This window comes from Palaemon carinicauda, chromosome 9 (genome assembly GCF_036898095.1).
Source record: "Palaemon carinicauda isolate YSFRI2023 chromosome 9, ASM3689809v2, whole genome shotgun sequence".
Taxonomy (NCBI): domain Eukaryota; kingdom Metazoa; phylum Arthropoda; class Malacostraca; order Decapoda; family Palaemonidae; genus Palaemon; species Palaemon carinicauda.
The window spans coordinates 138,486,952-138,497,713 of NC_090733.1; the positions used below are offsets into that span (position 1 = coordinate 138,486,952).

Sequence of the window (10,762 nt, forward strand, 5' to 3'; positions counted from 1 at the left end):
TTGGAGCCCAGTTGAAAGTAAATCAATATCTAGAAAATTATTTTGATTATGTCTATAATGCTGAAAAAGGTTCAGAGGCAAACTTTTGTTAACTGATAGGCAGTAAGTAGTTTTGCTGTTCCATAGACCTTGTGTTACCTTACATTTGGAAGAAATACAGTACATTTTTAATTTGCATTTTAAATCCTTGGAAGAACGTGAAAAACTCATTGAAATTCATTTATGTTTAACTGCTTTAATCTACATTTGTTTGTTTATTTATTTATTTTTTTTTTTCCTTTACATATGTTCACTTAGTCTTTTTTGTTATGTAGCTTTTCAAGTACGCAGTTTTTATGTCAATCATATGAAACATTCTGTTTATTGTCACTTTTCTGCTGAATAATTTCTATGATTACCTTCGGCGTCATTGACCTTAGATGTCAGGATGCCTGAAAACTTTAAATCAATCAATCAATCTATGATTACCTTCGTGATTTCATTATAGAATAATTATATGACTAAAAGATGAATATAGATTCGTCTTAGATTACAGTTGCTTGTCTAAGCAAGCGATATCTCATATGTATTATTATGTGATGTATAATGCAGTGATTCATATTTTGTTTTTCCTTTTTTGTATTCCTTAAGGCTAATAAAGGGGATAAATAAAACTCCTTATCATTCCTTTGTACAAAATATATTCACTTTAAGAAAAGTGCAATTCTAGACGATAACTTTGGTAACAAGAGTAGGGGTAGGGAAAGGGGCGGGGGGAGGAAGGTAGGGAGAAAAAGTGGGGGTTTTGGGGGTTGTAGGTTAAAGGAGGGTTTTCAAGAAGGGACTAGCCTGCGGCCTGCACTGGCAAAACTCGCCTCAGTAGTTTTAAACATTTCCCATCGTTATTTACCTCTTATGTTAACCATGACTATTCCTGTGCAGGAAGTATTCCAGGCAATTGGGGTGGGACCTGATCCGTCGGTTCCCCGAGAGATCGTCCCCTATAATAATTAAAAACATGAGCGACGAAACTCTTCACGGTGCCAATGATACTCTTTATTAGGAACCAAAGTCAAAAAGCATGATCTCCTCTTGCAAACCGACGGGGACGAACCCACCCCCCAAGAGCCTGTGAATCGTGACGCACGGGTCAACCAAAGTTACCTTTCAGAAAGGCCGTAACATCGGGACACAAGAATGCTTAAAGCACTACCGTCAGTAACCCTCTCAAGTACAGTCTCTCTCACTTGTACTAAATGCACCTGACAACACAGGAGGCTACTGGCGCTGCTGGAGCCCTGTGGTTCTGTCTTCGTGGGATAGAGAATTGCCTGTTGGCTGGACACAAGGATCCAGAGAAAACTTCTCTGGAACGAACCAGAGAAGAGTTCTCTGGAAAGATCCAGAGAAGAGTTCTCTAGAAAGATCCAGAGAAGAGTTCACTGGAAGGATCCTGAGAAGAGTTCTCTGGAAGGATCCAGAGAAAACTTCTCTGGAAGGATCCATAGTAAACTTCTCTGGAAGGATCCTCAGAAAACTTCTCTGGAAGGATCCAGAGAAAACTTCTGTGGAAGGATCCACAGAAAGCTTCTCTGGAAGTATCCACAGAAAACTTCTCTGGAAGTATCCATGGAAAACTTCTCTGGATCCTGGCCAGACCAAATCCGTTAATAATGTCGTGAGTGACTGAAAAGTGGGAAGGAGATGCAGTTTAATAAATTAAATATGATTAGACACAGGACGAGCACCAGTTAAAAGCCTCCTGGTTGTAGCACAGGACATTTAGTACAGACTGGGATCTCTACCAGTGAGTTCCTTGCAAAAGTTAGTTCATGTACTAGTTGGCGCCTAGCGCAGTAGGACATCAATAAGTAGAGAACAAATGGTTTTATACATCTGATTTTTTTACACTATTCGTTTATTTAGTTTCCGAGATGTTTTACAAGTAGTCCAGGTCTGATGTACAATAGCCGCTTGGAGAGTGTTTTAGGCCTAAAATAAACAAAGATTTATTTCTCATAAGGAATTTTTTTTTTTCTATGATTTATTGTTAGGATCTCATTTATAACACCAATTAGCATGAAAGGGAGAGAGGACAAATGAAAAGAAACTGGGGGGGAATGTACATCCAAAAGAATAAAAGAAGGAATTCGGAACCAAATCAGGAGGATAGAAACGTCTAATTCTTAGAAGAGCAATGTTACAGTTTTCTCATCTTAGTACGAATGCCCACTTGTAAATTTCACTGTAACTCATCATGAAGGAGTTTCGTATTTGATAGTTCGTATCACTCTCTCAAGAGAAAGCACTGATCACTGATCACTTTTACTCGAAAGAAACAAAGAGGAAAATAGTTGAGAATAACGTGATTTTAGTGGCAGGTCCGAATGGCATCCATTTCAACTTGCAAGTAAAATAACGTTGGAATCCTAAAAACTCAATCAAAAGACGTAACCTATCACTCCAATCATCTTTTTTTTTAAATCTGACAGTAGCGTTTGAGAAGTCATTACTACGTTTACATAGGCCTCCGCACAGAGCGATTAGGGGAAACTGGGCGATGAGTTCTCCAAGGTCTATCAAAATATGTCGATTATATTTTTCTCACCGTGTATAAAAGAGTGTAATGAGAAAAAAACTGGAGTTTTAAGGAATATTTGAGCACATGTAATATAATAGTCCATAACAAAGATCTGGGGTGGGAACGGGTAATCCACAGTGCTAAGTTATAAGAAATTATAAAATTTGGATATGATCTTTTTTTTATTTCCAATATATAATGTACTATTTCGGATTGTTTCACAACATCAAATACCTTCATTAGAAGCACAAACTTTAGTTTTTAATGAACGAAAAAATAAAGAAATCCGTCGATCTCCGATATCTATTATGCGTTGGCTAATACACAGAATTGGGTATCTTATAGCTTAGCACTAAAACTTCACTACATACAATCTCAATAAATATGAAAGAAAAAGGAAAACAAATAAAAAAAAAACAGAAGAAATGATCACGACATGTGACGATGCCAACGTGAAGAAGAAATGACCCTGACCTCGGGAAAAAGCTTTCCTCCAAGATCGAAATGCCACATTTCAAAACGAAAGGTCATGACGGGACATTTCGACCTCAGTTGACCTCCCCTGGTCAGGTCGCATCGAAATCGCGTTGGGATTCACATGGATTCAAATCGAGTTTTTAAACTAATGACCGTATACATGAGAATGACAATTTCCGGATAAATCTCTGTAGTCACTTTTCTCGCGAATGTGAATAAGAGAACCATTATATTTATAACGTTGTACCATGTTTATGATGATGAATTGACTGTTCACGGTGCACGCTGGTGAACAACGAACTGGGTTAGTTTCACTCTCGCGTTCGCTCGCTCGCTCTCGCTCTCTCTCTCTCGCTCTCTCCCTCTCAAGAGTAATTTGCATACAAGGTTTGGGGGCCCTGTAAACTAAATGGACGAAACGTAAAATTCAATTTATCTGTTATTAGTGGCGCTGAAGCATTTACGCTAACAATTTACAAAATCTACTTTTATTTTTCCTTTCAATTTTAGACCATTTACCAGAACCACTTGTTAGCCAATGACGGGCACACTACTGTAGCAATGATGAAAATGACTGAGAGAGGTTTAAAGAAGAAAAAAATGATGGTAACTATATAAAGGGTTTTTGTAAAATGCCAATTGTTCTTGCACTGCGATTTGCATTGACGCATTTATAATAGATGCCAGTACAAAGTTATCCAAAGTTCATGTTTAGCCAGTAAATGCCTACGTCTTTCCCGGGGGTCCAAAGCAATCTAATTTCTCTTTATTTATAATAAATGATATTGGCGTCAATGACCTTCGATGTCAGGATGCCAGAGAACTTCAAATCAATCAATCAATCAATAGAACAGACATCGCGCGATATTTCTTTCAAACCTCAACAGTGCTTTATTTAAGTAAAATTAAAGTCATTGCCGATTACTACGCAGTTGATAAATACCCCCAATGAATATGTAAAATCCTTATCAATGGAAAGTACAACTGAAAATGATAATGATAATGAAAAGGGTAACGAATAGAGTACCTAGGGATCATCTCAACCACTGCATTCAACCGATTCAGCGCTTTTCTAAAGCCTATACATATTTGGCACCCCTTTTTTTTGTTTCTATTTATAGCTCTCGCTGATCATTATCTTTTATCATTACTATTAATAGTATTATTATAATTGTTATTATTATTTGAAAAGGAATAACATCAAGATGATTGTTTAACAACACCAGTGAACTCGTCGACAGTTAATAATCATTCGAAAGAAGAGAGAGAGGAAAAAAAGAATGTTGAATTGAAGACTGCCAAGTACATTTTACAACTAAACAAAACCAAACAAAATTATGAAAAACAGTTACAATAATCATTATAATCATTTAATGTCAATGATGATAACATTTAAACTTTGTACATACAGTAAATGAACAACAAGGATGTGAGAAAAACAGTCATAACGATTCAACCGCATGTACGCACGCACTCACACCACTGAGCATTATTCCACAGCGCTGAAAAATAAACAGAATATCAAACTTCAATCTTGGTTTTCTCCTGTGTGCTTTATCTGCCAACATGATCCAAAACACGGTGGTTAAAGGATGATTTTACAAAACGGCAAAACAAATGGTATAATGCTTAAATTTATCATCATTCTCAATTTCGTCCTTTTCGTTGAGGTCATGACTTTTTTGGGTTTTTTTCTAAAAGGTGACATTAATCTATTGCCTGCCGTGGGATAATGTCTCAGTCACTCTTTCACATATTTCTATGCGCCTGTCTGCAAGTATCACATATACCCCATATCAACACAACTTGGTTAGAAATTTCTACGTCCTCTTCTCTTGCAAATTGTTGCTGCTCGTATTAGTATTGCCAACGCTAAAATGATACATAATCTCTGCCCGAACCAAAGATAAGCCCAACTTTTACTCTAGGGTCTTCCCAGTTTTTTTTTAAATATTGGATTTCAGGAAAAAAAAATCACACACAAGAGACGAGGAAATAGAGATTGGTAAACAAATTTCCGTTGAAATAGTTCAAATAAGTGTGAGCTGCGACTAGGGGTGTATAGAAAACGGGGGGAAGCCAGTCCAGGTTGGTGAAAGCCATAGTGCACAATATATACATTAATCAACCTGGCTGGTACTATAACCCTTATATTTTCTGTCTTCGAACTACATTTTTGTATTTTTTATTTATTTACGTATGGGACAAACACAAACAAGCCATCTTTAGAGCATGTTCATGTTCTTGAAAATTTTTCTGAAACACTTTTGAGCCACCAACTCGGATAAAATATACCACGGAGAAATGTTCGGGTTAATTATCTGTCAGTCGTTCCAAATGTTCTTATTTCAACTAGATCTCACGGACTCTCGTTTTGTGGTCTTCCTTCACCTATTCTCCTTTCCCCCTGGTCAAGATTTCCATTATTGATAACGCGGTTTCTATCTGCTTCCAAAACTCGCAGTCATGACTAGCGCAGCCTCGCTCAGTTCGTCGTCCGACCTTCGCCAAGGCGGAAAAATCTATTCCATAGCTAAGAATTAATGACCTTATGGCACACCTAGATAGGAAGAGTTATCGTTCACTGTACATGCAACTGATTGAGAATTATATTATGTCCATATTTTTTATTTTTCTTCTAAAACTCCGAACACATATTCACAAGAAAGGGGAGTCTGTAATCTCACACAATATACCTTAAGATTATATTTACAAATAATATAAATGATGTTCCGTGGAGTTTATGCAAACTCTCCTTCATCACTTTTAATGCTTTACATATCACATAATAGATCCTTAAATAGGGATAAATCTGTAAAATCATGTACATTTTTTTTTATATTTTTTCTGTTTGTTTTCAAGAAGAGCGATAATTACGTAAATCTTCTGTTGGCTTTTTTTTGTTGTTATTGTTTCAATTTCATTAATCAAACTGCCAGTTGGACTTTTTAATTTGTTCAATATTGAGCAGCTGAACGAACGAGGGAGGGGGCTACTATTTGAAGGAGGCAAATTATGCCGCGCGCATCGAACCATTATTTTTTTTTTTCCTTTTGTTTACAGTTGTTTTGGCCATATCCCCAACATTTAATCTATCCTGTAAAGATTTTGCCACAGGGCTTCCGGTGTTAAGATCAATACCGAAGAAACATTACGAGAATTCATCTAAAGACCGCCGCCATGAAAGGCTTCTCTAGGAAAATTCAATCTGATCTTCTATCCTTTGTAACCGCAATATACTGACGTTGATTTCCGATTGCGGTATGAAATGTAACCATCCATCACTTTTCTTCCGTCTCGATTGAAACCAGATGCGATACTTGCGGTCGATCACCAAGTTATGTACCGAGGGTCACACCCGTGAAGGGAGATCCGAGCAGAAGCTCTTAACCCTCCAGATGGTGTCAAAGTGCTGACTAGGCATCTTGCGGTTCGCCGAAAATTTGATTAAATACTCTGATGACTGTGTTGCCGCAAGTGTGGCGGTCTCATGGGCGGTTGCATTGGCATAAACCTTCCAGGCGATGGCTGCTGTTGATACTGTTGGGGATGAACCAGCGGCGGCTGAAGTTGCGACAGCTGTTGAATCGGCGGCACGGCCGCCGCTACCGCCGGCGCTTGTGGCGGCGGAAACTGTAATGGCCACTGCGGTGTTTGTGGTAATTGGGATAATGGTAATGACGATGATAATTGCGATGGTCGTTGTTGTGGCGTCGGCATCCGCGGCGATAAAGAAGAAGAAGAAGAAGAAGCAGCGGCCGCAGCGGCATAAGCCTTTGGTGGTCAAGTTCTCCGTCTCTTTCGCCCCCTCCCGGCCGCGTCTCATCGGTCCTCCATGGTTAGCGAGTCGGGACTGCCGTAACCACTGGAAGCGTCGTCAGCGACTGCTGCCTGGTGGTTAGAGCTATTGGGTTGCTGAGGACCTGCAGCTGGGGGAGCCTTCAGGCCCCCTTCGTTTCCCAGGTGATCGCCCAGACCTCCGCGATCCCCTGGTAGAAGAACCCCAGAGGTGCCGGGTCCGGTGACCAAACCGCCGCTCAGACTCATGCCGTTCATGTTCAGCTGTTGTTGGGTTGGCGGTTGTTGTTGTTGCTGTTGTGGTTGTTGTTGTTGATGAACATGATGTTGCTGCTGGTTCTGAGGGAGGGTGTTTGGGCCTAGTGATGGAACGCCACGTTGAGCCATGCCAGATTCCTCAGGGGGCTGCTGGGGAGAAGAAAAAGGAAAAATACAATAGGTTAAGGTGTTACTCATAATATTAACTCATTACTAAATCTAAAGGAACATAAGATTCGTTAAATGTTTTAAGTTATGGTGTGATTGACAGGGGGCTTCTGTATCCTTTAATTGCTTGATATCTCATGCAAAGCAGTTTGTTTATTAGGGCAATTGGTAACTAGTTAAGTTATATAAATTAGATTCTGTTATTGCAGTAAAAGGCTATTATGCTTTTTTTTGTTAAACAATTTATTGCAGCTCATAAGTGAATGATCACATAATTTCCCAGAACACACTAAAATGTAGCATAAAAGTAATTTAAAAATAACATGTGGAAGAAGAGAGGTCAGAATGCAAAGGGGAGGACAAAAAGATGATACAAGGAAAATTAAATTTATATTGATAACCATCATTCGTTTTAACCCAAAGCTTGTCTGACAGATACCATTAGCAGCATGCTAGCATACCATCTAACTATCAGTACTACTTTACATTAAACTTCATAGTTGTTAAAAGAGAGAAAGCCCGCATAAGAGATTAGAGAAGCAAAGATTCATGTAATGAAATATTGCGTGAGGAAGGAGAGCTGAGAAAATATAATGGACGGAGCAGACTGAAACATTATTTTGTATCAACTTCAGGTAATTTTTAACATTCATATTTTTTTTTTTTTTAATGGAAGGCAATGTTTACCCACCCGAAACGATATTCAGTATGTCATTAAGAGACGATTTATATCTCAATTTTGTTTAAAGGAATGATTTAACAGTTAATTGTTTTCATGAAATAGTAATTTTCATGATAGAATAATAAAAAGGGTGTTGATTCTCGGCTTCAAATGATTCAAATCCACGAATACTATGAAAGGTTAAAGTGAAATAAGACGGAATGAGACTATATTATGGTTATCTATTATTGGAAATGTCTCTGTAGCCTCCAGAACTAGTTTTAACACATGCAAAATACGCCATGCAGTTTTGGAAAGGATGACACGAGAATCTTGCTTCGTGTCTGTCCAAAAGCTACGTGTGGATATACAAATGAAAGTTGGAGATTGATAAAGGCATAATACAGTTACAAGTTATACTAAAATGAAGTGCAAAGGGGAGGTATAAATGTGTGTATATACAGTATGTGTATATATACACAGAGAAGCATTGCGAGTTATAACTTGAGGACGTAGGAGAGTGGAGATAGGGACAGATAAGCTGAAACCGATCTACTGGCTTGTATTATTATCATTACTATTATTATTATTATTATTATTATCTCAAGCTACGACCCTAGTTGGAAAAGCAGGATGCTATAAACCCTAGGCCTCCAACAGGGAAAATAGCCCAGTGAGAATAGGAAATAAGGAAACAAACAAACTACAAGAGGTAAATCTTTAACACAGATAAACGAAGGTTAAGGAAAACTTTTTATTTTTCTTTAATTAGGGAAGAGGTAATCCGGGGGTAAAAGGAGTAAGTTCCACGCCGTATAACCCAGTCCAGTCTCTAAGACCCTTGTGCTTGTGAATTCAAAGATAAACATTGGTGGTACGCAGCCCGTAAAGCGGCTATCACTAATTGGCAGCGGTATGTATGTATGACCTGTCCAATTAAATTAATGAAGTTCAGTTCAATGCTGTAAAAGGTGGTTCTACCACAGACCCGAGTGACTGGTCGGACCCATGATTCAAATTTCGCTTGTATAATGATCGTGTGTGTATGTATATATGGTATACAGTATATGTATGAATGTCTATATATATATATATATATATATATATATATATGTATATATACATATATATGTGTATGTGTGTGTGTATAAACTACACATGCCCACAGATATTTCTGAGGACTTTGTCCTGCAGCGGGCTACAAGTGGAGGCATATGTTGTCTTGTATATAGGCAGTATATAATTATACGAAACTGACAAGATCATTTTTAATGAGTCAAATACGGAAAATTCTTCTTATTTTTCAGCCAAATATGACTTTTCAGTTAGCCATAGGTGTCTCAAAGTTTCCTAAGGTGAAATCCAGCCCGTCAATTACAGGACCTTGATTAAAGTATGTATCGTGTGATGTTTTATCGAAAGGTAATCTTGTAGAAAACATTTTTATTTTATAAAGATCTCAAACAAACGGGTTTTACTTATAGATGCCATGTTAAACATTTATTCTGACTTATCTCTCCTTCCCACTCTCTCTCTATCTCTCTTTTTTTTCTTTTTTTTGTGATGGCGCCGGTTAGGGTTAGGTATGGTTCTGAATTAGCCAGTTTGATTGTTAGTGGAGTGTTTTGTTAGTTCTGGTCTCGGGTATTGTTATTGCATTTGCAAGCAATAAAGACTTTAATATATATATATATATATATATATATATATATGTATATATATATATATATAATATATATATATATATATATATATATATATATATATATATATATATATATATATATATACTGTATATATGCTAAAGCACCTTAATTTTTTTATGTAACATATGCAATCAATCATTTCAAGTTCATGAACATTTTCATATATCTTTTATTCAACTTTGTTCAAATGTTACTTTTGACAGATGTAAGGGGTCTCGACATAAAAAGAATCCGCTAATTATTCTAACGAACGACTATAGCAAAAGGGAAGCCTTCCGAGTACATCGACGTCGAGGATTGACAATATTCGACCCTCTGGATAATATGATTTGAAACAAAAGTGGAGCTAATCAAAGTATTCATAAAAAAGCTTTAAAGGATAAGGATGGGTCCCACAGGTTCCTCGAGATATTTAAATACTAAAGAGGTTTATAAAATCCATTCCATCATTTTATGTCTGTAAAATGCCGGTGATTATAAGTGAAAGCTAAAAATAAGATTCTCTTACTTATATTTATCCTTTCAGTTTTATATGTACTGTATCTTTTATTATTTTCTTAATCATTGACTTGAAAATCTTGGTTACGAACTAACCCTTGAAACTATGCCTTGATTTCCTTGAACAATTTCATATAACTATGATACGCTTAAGTGTAACCATTTTCAGATAGGGGTCAACAAGCATAGGAATATTAATAAAGGTTTTTAAACTACATAGATATTGCACTAACGAGAGCTTAGAAAGGTATTTATTTGAAGGGACGGAAAGCAACATAACAAGAGCCAGTGTGGGATGTCCTCCCCACTGTTGGATAGAAGAAAGAGGGCACTATAGGTGGAAAGGTTAGAAGGGGTTGGTAGAAGCAGGGTTTTTGGTGAAGGGGGAGAAGCAAGGGGTGGGTGATGTGGAAGGGGGTGAGGGAGGAGGGGGAAGCCAGACTGACCTGACACCATCACGACGTTAGCATTTCAGGCATGTCCTTCAATGGTACTTTTGTGGTCCCGTTCTGCAACGAAAGGGGACTGGTTAACGAAAGAGAGACGTAGGAAGCGAGAGAATGTGTCTGTGTGTACAGAGGAAACAGTAAGAGGGAGGCAAAAGATGGGAAGGAAAGCAATTGGTGAAAAAGACCA

At 37.6% G+C, this 10,762-nt stretch overlaps 1 protein-coding gene across 1 annotated transcript in view; it reads right to left on the reverse strand.

The window, feature by feature from the left end:
* Window positions 1–657: 657 nt before the first annotated feature.
* The window catches only part of LOC137646652 (uncharacterized), a 47,223-nt gene continuing 37,118 nt past the window's right edge, over window positions 658–10,762 (reverse strand). Inside the window, exon 4 of the mRNA XM_068379756.1 lies at window positions 658–7,243. Within this exon, the coding sequence (XP_068235857.1) occupies window positions 6,860–7,243 (384 nt within the window). The 3' untranslated portion in view covers window positions 658–6,859. The remainder of the gene's footprint in view (window positions 7,244–10,762) is intronic.